Source organism: Corvus kubaryi, unplaced genomic scaffold (genome assembly GCF_017639235.1).
Source record: "Corvus kubaryi isolate FWS band 111438036 unplaced genomic scaffold, C.kubaryi_AGA036_p1.0 128, whole genome shotgun sequence".
NCBI classification, from domain to species: domain Eukaryota; kingdom Metazoa; phylum Chordata; class Aves; order Passeriformes; family Corvidae; genus Corvus; species Corvus kubaryi.
This window is the reverse complement of record NW_024580663.1, coordinates 903,640-922,664: the sequence shown is the minus strand read 5'-3', so window position 1 is coordinate 922,664 and position 19,025 is coordinate 903,640. Positions and strand designations below refer to the sequence as shown.

The window sequence follows — 19,025 nt, the reverse complement described above, 5'->3', positions numbered from 1 at the left end:
TTTTCTTTGGAGTGCCCAGACTGGGGTGAGCACTCTGGATGCAGTCTGGGAGGCCCTTACAGTCACAGCAGCTTCTTGTGGTGCTCCCTGATGGTGTGGCTTGGTGCTGGATCCAGGCTCCTGGAGGATGGGGAAATGTGAAATGCAGGGATTGCTTTTGTGAAGCATGATGTATTCTCTGAAGGGAGGGGTTCTGATAAGCACTCCTCTGTTGTCCTTTGTGTATCTGAGTGCTTCTGGCTTTATGACTTTAATTATTAACTGAGCCTGTTCATTCTTAGGGGCAGGAAGAGACTTTCTCTGTATTGGGTCAGTTCCTAGTGTTTGTTTGGAAGTGGAAGTGAGTGGTTACTCACTGGAGCAAATCCCAGGACTGAGCTCTGAGTCGGAGCTCTGCTCTTTACTTTCCTCAGCTGAGGAGCAGAAATGTGTCCCTGATGTGTGAGAACCAGCAAATGGGGTAAATATCTGTGAGTTTTGGTTCCTCATTTGCCTGGCACATGATGTACATCTGTCACTTGTAGCTGGCTGTAGCTTGTGCTGAGGATTCCAGCTGTATTCCCTGTGGTCAGCAAAAGGGGGGAGCAGCCTGTGAAACCATGTGGCAGGCTGGGGTCTCCTGTGGTGGCCACCCCTGGCTGGCACCATTTGGGCGCTGCCAACCACTGACCTTTCTGCTTGTGGGGAAAGGGTTTTGCTGCTACAAACAACTTGATACACACGAGTGCTTATTTTGGACTTTGTTGTTTTCAGTGGTTTTTGGAGAGCACTGAAGGTCATACACTTCATCCTCAGGCTGCCAAGTGTGCTTGAACAGAAGAGTGGCCCTTTTCAGAAGCCTGATCCTCTTGGTGGGCAGTTCTCTCATCTTGGTCTTCTCTTCAGAAGTTGTCAGTATTCAGCAGTTAGTAATTGACTTAATCACTGATCTTTATGAGCGAGATGAGGAGGAAGTGGTGATATGAGTTCCTCTTGGATATGCCACTAAGCTGCTGCTGCAGGAGGGACTTGAGAACACAGAAAAAGTCATGGGAGCTTAGAGATCCAGTCCTTTCTCCTTTGGGTGCCTTGCTGGCCTGCCTTTTGCTAGTGTTTCTCGCCTGTTCCATGCAGAGATCCCAATCTATGCTCTCCACACTGGGAAGGATATGTCCCTGTGGAGGCAGGTTCTCCATGGTGAATTCATGGATCACCACGAGGTACTGCACCTTGCCTCAGCAAATGCGGTGCCCGTTGCTCAGAGCTGCAACAGTGAGTGTAATGTCAGACATAGATTGTGTCCCTCAGAAAGCTTAACACAGTCCCACTAAGCCTGAGAGATTTCACAAGTGGTGGGCAGGAGCTGTTATTCCTGATGGCTCTTCTGAAGCATCTGCAGAAGGGATGGTGTTAGCCTCAGCCTCGTGTTGATGCTTTCTCAGCCTTCTTTGGAGAGAGGATTTTTTCTCTGTCTGATCCTGTTACGGTGAAAAGAAATGTGTTAGGAAACGTGCCTTGCTCCCTGCCTGCCTTCTGGCAGTGCCATGCTCATGCTGGCAGGGATGGAGGAGGGAAATCTGACTGAGGAGAGGAGGAGCTGCAAAGGCAGTCTGTTCTGGGTGTATGTGACACAGTCCTCTTCCTTGCAGGTGTTGTCTCTTTCCCATAGAGGAATTTTCTAGGAAACAGAAATCTATAATCAAGTATTTCCCACCAAGGTTGAAACTCCATTTGTGCAGTGTCTTTGCGCTGCAGGCTCCTCATCAGACCCCCCTGGCAGGAGGGTGGGTCCCTTGTCCGGGGGAATTCAGCTGCTGTTTGGTACCTGTGTTGATGGTTTTGCTGATTCTGATGGTGCCACTCTGAGTCATCATCAAAAGGACACTTATCCTTTCCATGTGACAGACTCCTGGGTGCTTAGCAGGCTGCCCATTCCCAGCTTTCCCTGAGCCTCTGTGATTTGCATCTGATGAGTTGTTTTGTAGGTCTTCAAGACTGACATTTAAGAGTCTTCACAGAGGTGGTTGGTTTCTTGTGGTCCTTTGAAATGGTGGGAGAGTCCAAATGCATCAAGGGAGGCACGAGAGTCAAGGGTAGCACAGCTGGCTACAGCCGCAGCAGGGGATTGAGCAAATTGTACCAGTCCCCATCTGGCAGGGCTGGAGGAAGTGGTACAGCAGAGAAAGAAGGAACTGTAAACTGAGCTTTTTACTCCTCTGTGTAATATTTTTGTGGCAAAATAGTCCTGTTTGGGAAGCCTCCCTGCGGGAAGGCTCAGCTTTCTCTCTGGGACTGTCCCTGTGTTCAGAAGTGAGGGCAGCAGCTTTCCTTCCTCAGTGCCATCCTGCCCAGGCCTGGGGAAAAGGATGCTGCTGGCACTGCCACGGGCGCAGAGCTGGGGCTGGGCTGCACCAGGGGTTGGTGCCAGCTGGCCCTGGCTTTGGTTTGCCGTGCCACAGCTCTGCCACCTTTCTGTCACACAAGAAGCTGTGCTGTGACATCAGGCACTGATGAGTACGGACAGAAAATAATCTTCCAAACGCAGGAACCTGAGACTTGGGGCAACTGTTCCTGTTGTTCTCAAACCCTGTTCTGTAGAGTCTTACAGTGAGGTGCTTTTTGTATTCATCAACTGGATCTTGAAGTTGTGGAGAGAGAAGTGGTGCCGACCTTCCAGGTCAGGAACATTTACCATCCATTATATAAATCATGTGAAATCTAAATTACGCAATTGCACATGCCTTTGAATAGCCAGATAAAATCAGCACTCGAGTGCAGAGTGTCTGCCTAACCCCAGGCAAGGCTGGGTGGATATTTAAAAAACTGATTTGAGTATTTTTTTACATCTTGTATTACTGAAGGCTTTTTGCTTTAGCTGCAGTTAGGCTGCAGCCTTCATGGAGATAAGGTTTTCTCCAGGTTCTGGGTTGCTTGGATATCAGCAGTTCCAAACCCACACTGAACTTGTGCATAAACAAAAGCTTGTGTTCCAGACAATTAGTGAGTGATTAGAATTTCCCGAGCAGTTGTGAAGATTGATACACTTTCATGAGCTCCCAAGTCTGGAGTACAATGCCGTACATCTCTGGAGAAACAGAGGTGAGCTTCGAACAGGACAGGATTCTTCCTTGGGGTAGCTCACTGGTTCTAGGCTTCAGTTCTACTGAATTTTCATTGCAGTGGCTACTTTTTCTGTATTTCTTTTGCGTGCAAATACCTTCTATTTTGCAAAAGATCAATAATTGAGGGTTGCTGCATGTTTAGTATTTCATACTGTTCAGTGGCTTTGAGTAACCTTTGTGTAGCTTTTACTGTAAAAGTTTGTATAAAAGCCTGTTCAAAACCTGCTTAAAGTTTTGCTGATCCTTGGGGAAGAAGAGCAAAACCCAAAGAATGAGAATAAATTCTTGAATAGTCCTGGTGCCAGGGCAAAGCAAGAAGGGATGTAAAAGAAAGTACTGGATGTTTAATTGAAGTAAATAACTGGTTTTGGTTCTCCAGTCCTAGTGTCTTAGTATTTAATGGCAATGAATTTGTGGCTGTGGGCTTGTAGTTGTTTGGAGCTCCTTATTTTTTAATTATTCTTCATTTATCTGTGCTTTGCTATGTGCTATTTGTTGTTCAGCCACTTCCTCAGGCTGCAGGTTCATGCCCACTGCTTCTCTTCCTTCAGTTCCATGTTGTTTTCCTTGAGGGTTAGAGGGCTGCAGGGCTTTTCATGGAATGGTTTGGGTGAAAGGACCTTAGAGCTCATCTTGGTCCGTCCACCCTCTGCCATGGGCAGGGACAACTTCCACAATCCCAGCTTGCTCCAAGCCCTGTCCAACCTGGCCTTGGACACTGCCAGGGACTTTCTGGACCTCGGAAAAACAGAAGTACTGAGCAGTAGTGGATATGAGGAAAAAACAAGATCAATCAGGTTTGGAAAAAATGGCTTTAAGGATTGGGATCTTTCCCTGGCTGCAGTGTCTGAGGCTCTTGAGTGTCCCCTCCCTCTCACAGCTCTTCAAACCCCTCGTGCTGAGGGTTGTGCTTTGGGCTGGCACTTCGAGGTAACTCCCTTTGGTTTGATATGGAAACAGCAGGAGAGATCTGAACCTAAATTCCCTCTGGGAAACCAGGAATAACCTTTGAAGTATTTTAACTTTGCACCAGGCAGCCAAGTTGCAAATGTGTAGTTCATCTTAGCAGAGGCTGATTTATTTTTGATGAATTTGAACTGATCTAATTACTAGCTTAGCCTGAAATTTGCTTCCCAGATGTTACTTATCCTACCTTTAATCTGGAATACTGTTAACACTTATTAATTGTGTGGGGAAGAGTGGTGTTTTCTGCCTTGTTTACCCATGAATGTGGTGCAGAGAAAAATGTCCAACTTTTGGAGCTTTTGGAATTTGATTTTGCCTTGCCCTGGAGTGAGGGTGTCCACACAGCACCTGGGGTTTTTCAAGGATGCTCCATGGGAGATGCAGGGCTGTAGGAGGTGATGGGGCAGGTTCTGGGCTGTGAAACAGCAGTGCTGATGGAGCAGTTGGGTGTTGCAGGGATGCATCAGCTGGCTCTGGAGTGTCTTGGCTGCTCCTGGAGCCCTGGAATTCAGCTGCTGTTCTGTGCTCAACCCTCCGTCAGATGTGCTAATTTGAGCAGTCAGCACTGAAATGCAACTTTAAATAGTTTGTTTTCCTTTTGCAAGTCCTATAAATGATGAGATGAGTGGATCTGAAGAGGTCTCTTTGCATCTGCTCTAAAAGGAAGAAAAGCAATGATAATCTCGAGCCAGTATTTCCCTTCAAGTTTTCTGTTTTGGATGCTTCTTAAATACAGGAAATAAAAGCTAAAGGGGCTCTTTACTAAGCATTGAGACAGTTTCTAAGGTAGTAAATACTACTTAATGTTTTCATTATAACAACAAAAAAAAAAAAAAAAACCAAAAGCTTGACATACATAATCTCCTAACTACCTAACCAAATCCGGTTATTTAGAGTAGCTTCTGATACAGTTGTAGGTGCAGATGTTCTGAACAAGTAACATGGTGTAGTCAAAGCTTTAGAAACTTAAGCTCTGCTTTTCCTTCAGAACTTTCAGTGAGCTCACGGTGTAAGTAACATAGTTTGAAGTTTCCCATGAGTCTTAGACACAGGAAAAACTGTTCTACTTTGGGATGGATTAAGATTAAAAGTACAGATTCCACATAAACGAATTCATGTGGAAAACAGATGAACTGTTAGTGCAAAACCTACTGCTAATGATTGTAGCTGAGAACGTGGGGTAACTTCTCTTAATTTAAAAAATAAATTGAAAAAGCAAACCAACACCTTGCTCCTAATATCTGTACCTTCCTACAGCTAGTTTGTCAGGGCCGTGTTTCTGGTTTAAACATTTTGCTGTTAAAAAAAGTTATTCACAGGCAGAAAGGATTTCTCTTTTGAGGTATTTGGCCTCTAGAGTAGTGAAAGGTAATTGAGAAATGTTTTAGGCAAGTGACTGCAACTGTTAGCAGTGGTATCAGTAATAAGCTCAATGACTGCTTTGATACACAGTTTGAGTACTGAGGTTTTGCTGCTCTGGCAGGAATGTGGGGTGGGATTCCTGCACACATCCGTGTCTGCCAAGGAAGGCTGAGTGACTGGACAGTGAAAGGCATGAACCTGAAAAACAAACACCACTTGTAGGCCGAAGGTGGAATTAAAGCTCCTCTTGGGCTGGGCAGGGGCTGCAGAGTGCAGGGGTGGGAAAAGGAAGCCAGTTTTCATCTGAGTGAGCCTCAGGTGAGGCTTTGCAGGGAGCCTTGCTGGCTCCTCTTGCTGCTGGCTGCTCTTGCACCAGCTGGGGGAGTGTTACGATTATTATTAGTAGCAGTGTTTTATTGACTGAAAATTTCCCCCTGGCAGCTCAAGCTCAGCACTGGGCACCTTAACATAGCCCCCAGCTCTGGCCTGGCTGAAGCGCCAAGTGCTTTTGCCATTTCTCCTGCATCCGCGGTGCTCTCTGTTTGAGGGGCAGGTGGACAGAGAGTGGTTTCTGTGTATTTGGGCTCTGGTTTTCCATCCAGCACAGGCGTTTGCACCATGTGCAAGTGTTGCGAGCCGTGCTTTGGTGCTGGAGTGGTGCAGGGATGAGTCATCAAATTGCTACAATTACACAATTCGCTACTCATTGTCCTTGTAAATACAACGTGTTTTTATAGGATGGATACAGGCAGGTTTGGGTTACCGACTTTCTTTACTCCAGACACTCAGAACATTAAATGAGAGTTTAGGGTGTCTTTGGGACAGTTGCGCAAGGAAGGTGCTATTAGATGTCATCCTGCAGTACCTGTTGGGGTAAGGCTGCCCTTAGGAGCTAACCAGTTACTGCATATTTAAAACCCAACAAAACCAAACAAACCCCCACTGGATGTCTCTTGGGATTGCAGTAATTACGTTGTTTTTCTGGTGACATCAGCTTGCTGTGTGGAAATGGAGGCATGCTGGAAAATAGCTCTGAACTTGGACAGAAGTGGAATTGGTTTGTTTCTTACGACGACCTAAATTGAACTAACAGTCAGTGAATATTTTTGATGTAAATCTTTCTGAGAGTGTGTAATACATTATTGCAGAAGTTCTAAAAGCCACAGAGTGATTTTGATATTATGGTTTTCCATCAGCTGTAGTCCTTCACAGGCTGGGGTAAGGATTAAAGTCCTGCCCTGCCAGGCAGGCTCAGGCTGCACTTTGGGCACATTTATATATGTATATATATATGTACAAGAGATCAGCAGCTAATTTATAATGTGTTTAAGGTGAGGACTGATACTCTAGAAACAAAGTTAAAATAGTGGTACTAATTGCCAATCATCAAGGCATTGGTGATTAAGCAGAATGACCTGGTTAGTAACTGCTTGTAGTCTTTGGAACCTGCAAAAATAACTGTTCTGGAACATTTAGGTGAGGAGTGGCTGGAGATTTTCCTTCTCTTAACAGAGGCAAGAGCAAGCAGTTTTAGTTTTGGGGAATTTATTGCTCTGGCCAAAACCTCCTGCAGAACAAACCCTTGAGACGTGTCAAACTGGGTATGGAAGAGCATTTGGTATCTTTTAAAAACTTCCCATCTATAACTTGTGGTCAAACTTTGGAGTTTGTTTGTAGCAGCTTGAAACACAAACTGGGGCACTGTGGTGCTGAATTCAGCATGTCTTCTAAACTTTCTGGTGGTTAGTCAGAGGCCAAATAAAAATTGATGCCCTATTTTCAGTATGAGGGGTTTTTTTCTAATTTTGCCGTCAGCTGTTGGCTCTTGGTAGACTCTTTAAATATTTTGAGTATATTTTTTGTTTGAACTTCCAGCAATAGCTGCACTAAAATAAAACCTGGCAACTGAGAGAGCAGCAAGCTAGGTAAGAATTGAAGCATGTTCAGCTTAATTCGTGCAGATCCCCAGTGCTTACATAAATAGTTCAGTTTAAGCTGAAACAAGCAGTTACTAATATAGACATCAAATATAGACATGGCCATGGTCAGTGGAGTGAACTTTTATGTTTGGTGGACAACCAGCTGTCCCTGGAGGCCAAGGAGCCCGGTGGGATTCTGGAGGCAGCAGGCAGAGCATTCCCAGCAGGTCAGGGAGGGATCCTGCCCCTGTGCCCAGCCCTGGGGGCACCTCTGGGGTGCCGTGCCCAGCTCTGGCTCCTCAGCCCAGCAGGGCCAGGGAGCTCCTGGAGCGGGGCCGGCGGAGGCTGCGCAGCTGAGGAAGGGCCTGGAGCAGCTCCGTGCCCAGCACAGGCTGAGGGAGCCGGGGCTGCTCAGCCTCGAGAGGAGCCCCAGCTGAGAGGGGCCCTCAGCCCTGGCTGTCCCTGGCTGCAGGGAGGGCTCAGGGCAGGGCCCGGGCTCTGCTCCGGGGCCCGGCAGCGGCCCCAGAGCACCGGGCAGGGCCTGAGCGCAGCAATTCCCCCGCCCAGGAGGCAGAACTGCTGCCCTGGGCAGGGCCCGGCCCCGAGCAGATTGTGCAGAGAGGCTGTGCAGTGTCCCTCGCTGGGGATATTGCAGAGCTGTGTGGGCACACTGCTGTGCCCTGGGCTCTGCCATGGCCCTGCTGGGGCAGGGAGGTGCCGCCGGCTGAGCCCCTGTGGGCCCTTCAGCCTCACCCACTCTGGGGTTCTGGGAGTCATCCTGGGATTCATACGGAATCTCAGACTGGAGGGGATCCATAAAGATTGTCCAGTCCACCTTCTTGCTCCTCACAGGACTGCTGAAAACTAAATCAAGTTTAACTTGATGAACCTCAGAGTTTTGCTTTTCCAAGTGGCTGTGGACAGTGGATTAAGTTTGTCTAATATCAGCTATTTTCAGAAACTCTTTTTGTGGACAATCATGTGACTGTGGGCTCTATTTTCTGCTTTTCTGAATGAAATTAGTATTTATTTTTGTGTAAAGCTATGATGGGATTATCTCACTATATTAAAAATACAAAATTAGTGGGAAAATATTGCAAGGAACCATTTTCTGTAGGCAATGGAGTGAGGTTAAACCTGTAGCTGAAGGTGTGTTGGTGCTGGTGCTGCCTCCTCTGTGTTACTCATCATCTTTTTTGACCAGATTTGAATTACTGTCCATACCTTTTTGATGCTTTCATGTGAGCTTTGATGCCATTGTTCCATCCACAGGCCATGGCTGTGCTCCCAAAGAAATGTTTTGTGGTGATGAATTTGCAGTGGATGGGATGAGCACCCTTTGTCAGTGACTGCCTGTTCCTGACCTGGCGTTTTGAAGCACTGCGGGATTTTTTCATTTCTTCACAGATCTTGAGGAGGGTGAGAAGGAAGGGATTTGGTCCTTGGTGTGAGGGGAGGTTGATTCCCATTTTGTGCAGTCTGGGTTAGGGGTTCTCCAAATTAATTTCACATTTGTGCTACAGGTTATTTTTACTAAGAGCCTCTCCATAGTTAAAAGAGGAAAATGCCCTCTTATCCCTGATCAAGTATGAAGATGTTAATAAACATTGTTTAACAGGTTCCTGGGTTAGCAAATGCTGCCCATTTCTCCCCAAGGAGAGGCTCACATTCATTTGGAAATGCTTTGAAGCATTTGGCAGTTTCTGGCTCTATTGAAAGCAGGAAGCCATGAGGGGCACGTTCTCATCACTTTTAGCTGGTGCAGATGGCTGCCCAGCTTCCTCCCTTTCTGCTGGCTCCAGCTGTCCTGGAGGATGGTGGATTCCTCCCTTTCCCTGGGAAATGTGTGCTGGGACCTCCAGCAGTCCCTGTGTGGCAGAGCTGGGTTCAGGAGGGGATTGAAGCTCCAGCTCTGTGTACTCAACCTGCAGAGTTTGACTCCACGGTATCCATGTATGTACTAGTTGTTTTGTATTGGTCCTTCAACTTCTTCAAAGTCAGATGTCGTTTGTTAAAGGACATCAATCAGAGCCTGTTTAGCTGGATTGTTTTAATTGGTTTTGCTTCTTTTGTTAATTTTCACTGAAATTTCCTGGTGTTTTTTCCAGAGAGTGGGAATCTTGTGAGAAGTTAGACTCTTGAAGAATTAGCTTGGTCTTTAACTGAGATGGGAATTAATGGTGTCATCTCAAGGGTAGTGGGAAACAGAAGTTCCTGTTTCCTATCCCTTTCCCTTTCACTAAAGCCCAAATATAAGACTCTTCTTTTTTTCAAGGTAACACAGCCGTTGTCTTGTTTTGTCCATACATCCTCTGTATCCTGTGAATCCCTTCTTTGTCAGGGAAGACTTTATCATCAAAGAAACTTGGCAGTGCTGTCTGCCTTGCTTGGTGCTGCTCCTGAAACTTGTGTGTCCTGCCCCAGTTCCCAGGATTTCCTGCTATCACTTCCATAATTGCTGTCCCGATACTGGAGCTCCAAGTGGGTTAAGAACAAAGCTGCACTGGGCTGTTCCCCTGCCCAGGCAATTAAGTGACTCAAGGCACTCCCAGCTCCTGGAGCCGGGTGCAAACCCAGGCTAAGAGCAGCCTGCTGGAAATCTGGAGCAGCCTGTCCAGGTTTGGTGGATTTCTGCTGGAAAAGGTGCAGCTTTTCCTGCACCTGCTGATGGAGGGGAGCCTTGCAGTGCCAGTCACCTGCAGGGAAACACGGGATGCTTTTGCACCTCACTGCCTCGCATCCATGGAACTGCTGTGCTTGAGACATCAGTTACTACCTGGTATCCAAGGATCTTAATTGAAACTGTGATTTATGGAGTTTTATAATACCTACAATTTCTGTGCCTTTGGGGATCATTCACAGTTGGTTCTATTTCAGAAGCTCTCATAATCTCCAAAGGGAATTAGCTTGATGTAATTAGGCTTGTCAGAACCTCTTTCTCTCCAAGTAACTCGTGAACCTGTTTTTGCCATGGTTATCTGCACCCCATAGAAATCCCAGAAACTTGAGGTACTGTGGAGCAGAAAGACTAAAGAAAGCCTAAAGTTTCTGCAGGACTAAGCAAGGAATGTGGGATGCAAATCTCCAGGAAATGAGCTTTTAAACTTGCCCAGCTTGTGGAGCAATGTGTAAATTTTACTGCCGTTTCTGGTTACAGTCAGTGGAAATAGAGACTGGGGCTTTGCTCAGTGTAACTCGATTCAGTCAGGTTTTAACAACTGTAAGGCAGCAACAAAACATCCCAGCTTGGACCCATTGTTATCTCTTGGCTGTCGCTGCCATTCCCCGTAGGGATGGAGAGCACTTACTCCAGGCTGACTAATTAAGGAATGACAGCTGCTTGGAAATAATCATTCTACTTTGCAAGAGCTGTGAGCAACTTCACAAGAATCTCTGGAAAAAATGAATGTATAAACAAGATGAATTGACAATATTTAGAAGCCCTGCTTCCACTGTGAGGAGCTGCAAGGCTCTTGTGGGGGTCGAAATCATGCCGGGGAATCTCTGCAAGGGCAGCTTGGCCTTGCTGGGATCACTGGGATGGGACACCACTGCTTCCATCAGCCCGTGGAGCTGTTCATCAGCAGAGCTGCAGACAGTTGGGGTGAATTCCATGGTGATGCCACTTCAAAGCCACTTGGGAAACCGGCTTTATGTGGAGGTGGGTGGGGTGAACAAGAGGTGCTGGCTGAGGGAAGAGTTGAACTTGGAGATGCTGATCTGTGTTCTTGCACAAGCACTGGAGCCCAGGAGCCAGGACTGGTGACACCAGCTGTTAGGAATTTTGAAGTCCTTCTTCTGCCAAGTGCTGGGAATGGGCAGGACAGATCAGAGTTGTCTAATTGCTTCTTCCAGACAACAGGGCAGGATCTACCCATCATCTCTTGGTCTCCAATTAGTAGGCTTAAGTGCTGGAGAGAGAGATTGGAGTCTGAATTGGGATGTGTGCGATGGGGGGAATAACCCCAAAATGAAGTGTTTTAAAAGAGAAGCAGAGCAAGTTTATTAGAAAGAGAAGATGTAATAGCAAAAACATGTATTTGGGAGCAGAAAGGGAAAGGATGAAGGATTTAAAAGCTCTAAAATACAGTAAGAAAGTGTGGAATGAGTCAGGATGGGAAAAGAGAGAACACAAGAAGCTGTAGTAGTAGATACCATTAAATTAATGCAGCTGCCAACTTCCTGGTGAAATATCTGAATACAGTATTCATTTCCAGGCTAAGAATCAAGCTGTGTTACCTGCCCCCACAGTCACGGCTCAGATGGCGACAGGACATGGGAGCATCTCTATCGCGGTATCCCGCAGTGGTAGGGAGGAGAAGAGAGATCCAGCAGGCAGGAATTGTGCAGCAAGATTCCTTTAATTATTTTACAACTCCTTTATAGACTTTTTTCTTCATAGTCTAATTGGTCAAAGGATCAGGATCAGCCACTCTTTGGGGTGATTGGCTAAAATCCTAAAACATCCATTGTCAAAATATTTTTCTACTGTACTATAAACAAAGGTTTTGCAAGGTCGCAGGTGTTCATAGTTTATACAACTCTACAAATATCTTCTGTGAGAGAAAAATATCTCACGGGACTGGAAAGAAGCAAGAAAAATTCTTGCTAGCAGCATATTTGAATCCACACATCTCTGGGCAGCAGTGCTGCCTGTACCAGGGCATCCATTTGTGGATCTAAGACGTTGTCTTAGCCAAGGCTGTGCTCTGCTGCTCTGAAGAAAGAGGGAAAAGCGGAGACAGGCAGGGAAAATGCAAGAGTCCTTCGTCTTCTCCTTTGGATCAGTGGATGTGGGAGTGGATGGTGCTGCACCCCGTTGGCAGCTGGTCACTGCTGGAGTTCCCCTGGGCTCAGCAGTGGCGCTGGTCCTGTTTAGTGTCTCTGTTGGTGACCTGGATGAGGGGATCGAGGGCACCTTCAGTAAATGCACGGACAGCACCAACCACCCTGTGCCACACTGCTGCTGTGTTTAGTTCTGTTGTATGTTCCCAGGATGACATCGTGTTTTGGAGGCAGTTCTTAGTCTCCATCCCTGGGAAAGCTGGCAAAGATTTCTGAGATATTTTCTGATAAAAGGAGAAATGCAGTGGCAGAGTCTCACTGTGCCCTGCTGAAGGAAAGTTAGGGGGGATAAATGGATAAAAATGTGGGGTTTCTGCTAAATTTGCTGACCCAAGCCACCTGTGTTAGATATTCTCAGTGTTCCTTGCTCGTAGCTCCCAGGATCCATGGGTTTATTTAGCCTTCAGCTGCCAAAGGAGAGGAGATGTTCCTTACTCATTTAAGGACACACTAATTGGATGTACCCTTAACAACATATAATCACTCTAATGAGTATTTTTACATATTCATACAGAAATAAAATAAAATCAAAGGAAGTGCATGGTTCCCTAGTGGCGTGTTTGCTTTCCGGAATGGTGTGGGCTGGCTGGGTCCCAGTCAGTGAGGGGCTGCTGTGTGTTCCCTGCTGGGGGAGAGCCCCCCTTGCACTGGTTTGCCCCCAGTGAGCGGGGCTGCGTGGGAGCAGGGTGTGGTTATGTATAACTCCAGAGGCCATGACCATGGAAGGTGTGGTTGTCTGTTCTATGTATGTCCAGAAACACTAAAATCCATGTATTTTGGAGTCACCCCAAACATCTCCTGCCTTTATCCCTTTCTGGATTCCCCTCCAGCCACCTCCTGGGCTTGTACATGTCATTATCACGTGTGTGATAACCAGGTAGTTGAGTCTTTCCATCACCTGTGGCCACAGTTTTATTCTGCTGTCCAAAGTCCGTGTGCCACATGTTTTTCCACACCTTCAGGGAGGGCTCAGGTAAGCTTGAGCCAAGGCAGCTGGGTGGGGGACGAAGGGTTGTTATAGATGGGATACTGTTCATTTTCCAAGTTTTCTGGGTTTGTGCAGCACGTCCTTATGGAAAAAGAGGAGGAGATGAATGCTTTTGAGATGGAATTGTGTTTTGAGTGGGGGTGGATGTATTTTCTAAGGAGTTATCCATAATCCAAGATGGCAGGAGTACGGGAATTGTGTGGCTTTACTCCATTGTGTGTTTTACTTGAGCCTCTTGTTCCTGTTTCTGCTGAGACAGAAGGGAAGAAGGCTGAAATAAATACAGACAGTGTTTGAGGACACTCAGTTTGTCCTGCTAACCCTCTGCCTGTCTCCTGGGCACAGGGATGGGGAGGGCAGGGCTGGGGGAAGCAGGAACTGCCTGGGAATGAGGGACTTGGGAGCAGGGAGGAGGAGATGAGATGGTGGGTGTGCCATGGACAGCAACAGGGAGCAGCTCATCAACAACAGGGGCAGAAAGAAGGGGAAGATTGGGGGAGACAGAGGTGAGCTCAGAGAAACAGTAGCAGCTGAAGGTTTATAGAAATCCTTCCATCTTTTGTTGGTGAAGGAAAGGGAGGGAAGCAGTGATGAGGAGCAGTTCTGATGTGGGGAGAGCACTGCAATAAAGGCAGGGGTGACTGCCAAGCGTTGTAGACACAGCCTGGGCAGTGAATTGCAGAGATGTTCTGCAGAGAATGATCCCTGTTCCTAGAGCTGGGGAAAAAGCATATTCTGTTGTATGTAAGTAGTGTATAGTGATTTTTTTTTTTTTTTTTTTTTTTTTTGCCTAGCTGTATGCAATTTAACTTTGGCAGAAAGTGCTGGTTGAATACATTGACAGGTTTAATTGCTTTGGCTTGAGTAGGATGAAAGTGAATTTATTTCCCAGTGAGAAAAGCGTTGAAAGGCTGCATGAAAACCTGTCAAAGGAAATTGAAGCGGGGTTGGGGAGTTATCTTTACAGTAAATGGAATTGATAAACATGTCAGTTAAAAGTGGAATTTATTTATAATACTCAGGTTTTGTGGCCAGAAGTCTTTGAGAATTCCGTTCACTGGGAAAATGAATTTTATCTGTTCAACTGATTTGCTTTTTTGTAATGCTTGTAGAGCAAGAAATTGTCACAGAGTAAAAAGCTGAAGTAATGTTTGTTCTTTTTTTCCAGAACACGTCAGTAATGGAGGATCAGAATGAAGATGAGTCTCCAAAGAAAAATACCCTGTGGCAGGTAGGACTAACATGAATGTAGAAGGAGAGGTGCCAGGAGTTTGTGTGTTCCCGCTTTTGAGAAATGTCCAAATCTCGGGTCTGCATAATCATCCTTGGATGTTGTTGGCTGTATCCTCCTAAAATTAGCTCAGCCTTCGAGTGAAGGATGATGCCAGTGGATAATCCTTGAGAAATTACCAGTTCTGCTCTGATTCTGTAGTTTGTGCTGACCTTGGAAGGACAATGCTGCGTCAAAGGATCCTTGGGAATAAAGTTCGTTTGTATTTCTGAGCATGTGACTGTTGTTTAAGAAGAGACGTTCAGCATGGCAAGGAGTCACAACCCGTTTGCTTTGAAGAAGTTTGGGAATATTTCAGAGCTGCCAATTGCTCCCCAGCAGCCCCTTGGCCTCCTGAGGGGCTCAGAGGAGCTGGCATCACTCTGAGCCTGTTCTCACTAATTAGCAGTGACTCCTGCCGGGGCATTCTTGGGGCATCCTGATGTGGAGCTGCAGCTCCCAGGATTTTAATGAGGGGTTTATGTGGATGTCCCAAACATTGACAGGAGCTGTTCCTCAAGAACAAACCAAGCCCTTGATTCTCAGTTGTCGTTTATGGACAACCAGTGCAACACTGACATAAGAGTCTCGAATTCTTGTGTTGATTAGCGTATTCATATCCGACTTTATCTCTTATTTTAACTGCCAGAACCTGAGCAAAACATTTGTGGAGACAAACTCCAGTGTGCCCAGAAACCACTGTTTTGAGCTGGGAAAGGCAGTTGTAAAAACAGTTAAGTTCCTTGCAGTTTAAATGGTAAGAGGTGTAAGGGAAGAATTCAAGACTTGCAGAGTAATTTAGGAGCAGTCTATGAAAGACTTCGAAAAGTCTTTGAAATTTATCTGATGTAGCTCGTATCTTGAAGAACGTGTTTTAAAATTTAGCTTTGATTATTTCTTTGCATCTTCTTACACTTTCTTCCTTGAGAGAGTTTTTATTAAGCTGTTCCTATTGTTTATGTATAATTACCAATATTTAAATATATACTAACATATCAATAATGTTCCTTTTCCAACCCCAGATAAGTAATGGAACTTCATCTGTGATTGTCTCGAGAAAAAGACCATCGGAAGGAAACTACGAAAAGGAAAAAGACTTGTGTATAAAATATTTTGACCAGTGGTCTGAATCAGATCAAGTGGAATTTGTGGAACACCTCATTTCCCGAATGTGTCACTATCAGCATGGACATATTAACTCTTACCTGAAGCCCATGTTACAGCGGGACTTCATCACTGCGCTGCCAGGTAAATGAAGGGCACGGAGCAAGGGTTTGCTCTGGGCTCTGGGAGCATCCTCCAGATTTCCATTGTCCCTTACAGATACAGTGCTGCTTCTGGTGCAGAGAGGGGCAGCAGGGTGGCTGAATCCCTTCTGTGATTAATTGAATTGGCCACTGGATGCCAGTGTTGTTCCACGTTAAAATAGTTGGACTGGTGTATCCCAAAGAATTTCTGCTGGAATTGGAACTGAGTTGTCACAGAAGTTGTGTATCTGCAGGCTTTGGTCTAAACTCCTTTTTCATACAAACCCCATAGGTACAGAAAATACTGCCAGAGGTATTGTAGTTTAGGAAGTCTTACATTTTAATGTCGTTCTGAGTTTCTGCTTAGGTGAGTGCATCTAGTTTGTCTACTCTTGTTGCTGACCTAAGAGCAAAAACACTTGGGGATTTTTATTGTGCTGTCCAGCCCTGATTCCTCCTTTCAGTTACTCAAAACAACTTCTGACACCCAGAAGTGTCACCCTGTGTTGGTATGTTCAGATATGAAATCTGTTTTTACACTTGCTGTATGCATTTTTTCACAAGTGGATATATGGAATCTCTAGGTTGTAATCTGCTGCTAAGTTGTATTTATTTTTCCATTAATTTTTGGAAGAAAATGTATCTCTGGATTTTTGCTGCTGGGAACAGTGATTCATTGGATTCTTGGAAAGGGAGGTGTGTGGACATTGTTTGCAGAGTGGGAAATAAGCCTGGGATAAGGGGTCAGTGTGTTCTGTGTGCCACTGGCAGCACAGGGGCACAGCTTCACCCTGCAGTGTGTGAGCAGCCTGGGGTGTTGTCCCAGGAATGCCAGGACAACGCTGAGCACTGAGGGTGGAAGAGGAGGCAATGCAAATCCTGAAAGGAGTTGGAAACTGATAGTTTTTTGTGCACAGGGAATATTGAAGTAAAGTCTCTGTAAAGGTTGGTGGTACTGATGCTCTTGTAGCCTTGGTGTGTTTGGGTGGGGGCCTTCCTGGTGTGTGGGACAGGATCTGCCTCCATGTCAGGGGGTCCTGGTCTCTGTGCTGCTGCAGTTTCACAAAACCTGGAGAATTCAACTTTTGGAGGTGCTGGGGGGGGATTTTGGCTCTTCTTTCAAACATGGTTAAAAAGGGCAAAGTCCATGGAGGGCAATGAAGAACATAGAGCAGGGCAGAGGAAGTGATAGGGAATTTATATGTGCTCTGTTTTCTTAAAAAAGAAGCTTATAAAATGTGCAAGAGGGCTCTGAAAGGGAGGAGTGTCCTTTCTCGCACATCTCTGGCTCACAGGAGTGGCTTTCGAGAACACTGAGCTTGTCTGGCCACACAGGAAAACGTGCTCCTCGTTTCCTGGGCAGAGCTGTTTCCTGCAGGGACTGTGGCTGTTCCTTCCAGCTTGATCTCAAAATACTGAATGCTGATTTCTCTGGGGAGTACCTGGGATTTACTGAAAATCAAGTCATGGGGATCACATTAGGTTTGTCATTAGGGTTGGAAAAGCCCTCCCAGCCCATCGAGTCCAAGCTGTGCCCCATCCCCACCTTGTCCCCAGCCCAGAGCACCGAGTGCCACCTCCAGCCCTTCCTTGGACACCTCCAGGGATGGGCACTCCAAACCTCCCTGGGCAGCCCCTGCCAAGGCCTGAGCACCCTTTCCATGGGGAAATTCCTGCTGCTGTCCACCCTGAGCCTGCCCTGGCCCAGCCTGAGGCCGTTCCCTCTCCTCCTGTCCCTGTTCCCTGGCAGCAGAGCCCGACCCCCCCCGGCTGCCCCCTCCTGTCAGGGACTTGTGCAGAGCCACAAGGTCCCCCCTGAGCCTCCTTTGCTCCAGCCTGAGCCCCTTTCCAGCTCCCTCAGCTGCTCCTCCTAGGACTGACTCTCCAGACCCTTCATGTACAAGTCTGATCTTCAAGTATAATTTTATTTTATTTGCTTTTATACCTCAGGGCTGATACAGAGTTGTACAGATCTTTCATGTTATGTATTTCTGCCTAAGAAAATTTTGGGAGCTTTATAAGATGACAGGCGTTTACACCACGTTTGTATATATCGAAATACATCTTTACAACTTCTGGTGCTTTTTTCCAATGTAAATACTGGGAATTGTTCCCATATTCAGCCTTCCTTGAAGGTGCTGTGGCGTGCGAAGAACATCTGTCTAAATTTATCCAGGAACTTAATCTGAGCTGATTGAAATCAATCCCGTGTTGGGCTGCAATCACATTAAAGGGTAGCAGTGAAGTACCACTCTGAGGCACATGGAGGGATTTTTGGGGTCATCCTCTGCAGGGCCAGGAGCTGGAATTGATGATCCTGGTGGGTCCCTTCCAGCTCAGGATGTTCCATGATGCCTTTTTAAAAGATGGGTTCACTTGTCTTAAAGAAATCAAATTCTTTTGTTTTAAACAGAAGTAGTTCTTGCTCGCTGCTGTCCTGACCAATTTTACACCTGTGAGAATGTAGGAAAAATGGAAGAAGAGTTGATGGACTCTGACTTCCCTTGTTTCCAGTGACAGAGTGGTAGCTGTGGTGTGTTTCCTGATCTAAGTGACTGTTTTGTATCTAATGTTGATCACATTTAGAGAGCTGACATCTCACATTTGGGTTTTATTTTCATACAAAGTGATATTTATACATGGACCTTTGAAATTCCTGTGAATTTTAACTGTTCAAATTTATTATTGAAATTCAACCAAACCTTCAGCTGGTCTCTCTAATCAGCAACAGCTCTTTTCCACCATTTTCTGTAAAACTGCAAAGAGAACCCAAAGAGATGGGTGTCATGTTTTCCTTTGAAAAGTCTACCAGTTGATGTCAAATTCATTTTGCTTCAGAAAATGAATAGATTTTAGTACCTAGTTCAGAAACTTTCTGAAACAAATCACTGTCTTTTAATGTAAAATAGGGATATGCAGCTATTTCAGGCCTTAATGTGTCTTAAACTTAGTCCTGCATTTTGTCTGACATAAATCTAGTGGGCCTGTCCTTTGTATCTGTGCTTTGGACCTGTTCTTGCTATGTTAATTAGGGTAAATATTTCACTTGACATCTCTTTTGAATGTAGCAATTTAAATCTGTGCACTTCTGCTAGCAGTGGAACTCTTAAGAATAGATTCGATGGCAGAACAAAACATTTGTGTGTTCTCAGTGTGGGACTTTGGAGGCGCTCTGTGTGTTCATAGAAGATGAGATTGGCAGATTGTAACATCAGAAAAGAGTTTGTGACTCATTAAAAATCTGGTTTTAACTGTGGTCAGTGTTACACAGCATTGTGACAGTTGGGCATCTTGATAAAGGAAGGGCTTTTGCCTAATAATTCCCAG

At 45.8% G+C, this 19,025-nt stretch overlaps 1 protein-coding gene across 3 annotated transcripts in view; it reads left to right on the top strand.

The window, feature by feature from the left end:
* Positions 1-19,025, top strand: part of FBXW11 (F-box and WD repeat domain containing 11) — a 58,547-nt gene that overhangs the window by 14,513 nt on the left and 25,009 nt on the right. For all 3 annotated transcript variants that reach the window (XM_042024618.1, XM_042024626.1, XM_042024610.1), the window contains 2 exons: positions 14,350-14,412; positions 15,474-15,699. In XM_042024618.1, coding sequence (XP_041880552.1) covers positions 14,350-14,412; positions 15,474-15,699 — 289 coding nt within the window. The remainder of the gene's footprint in view (positions 1-14,349; positions 14,413-15,473; positions 15,700-19,025) is intronic.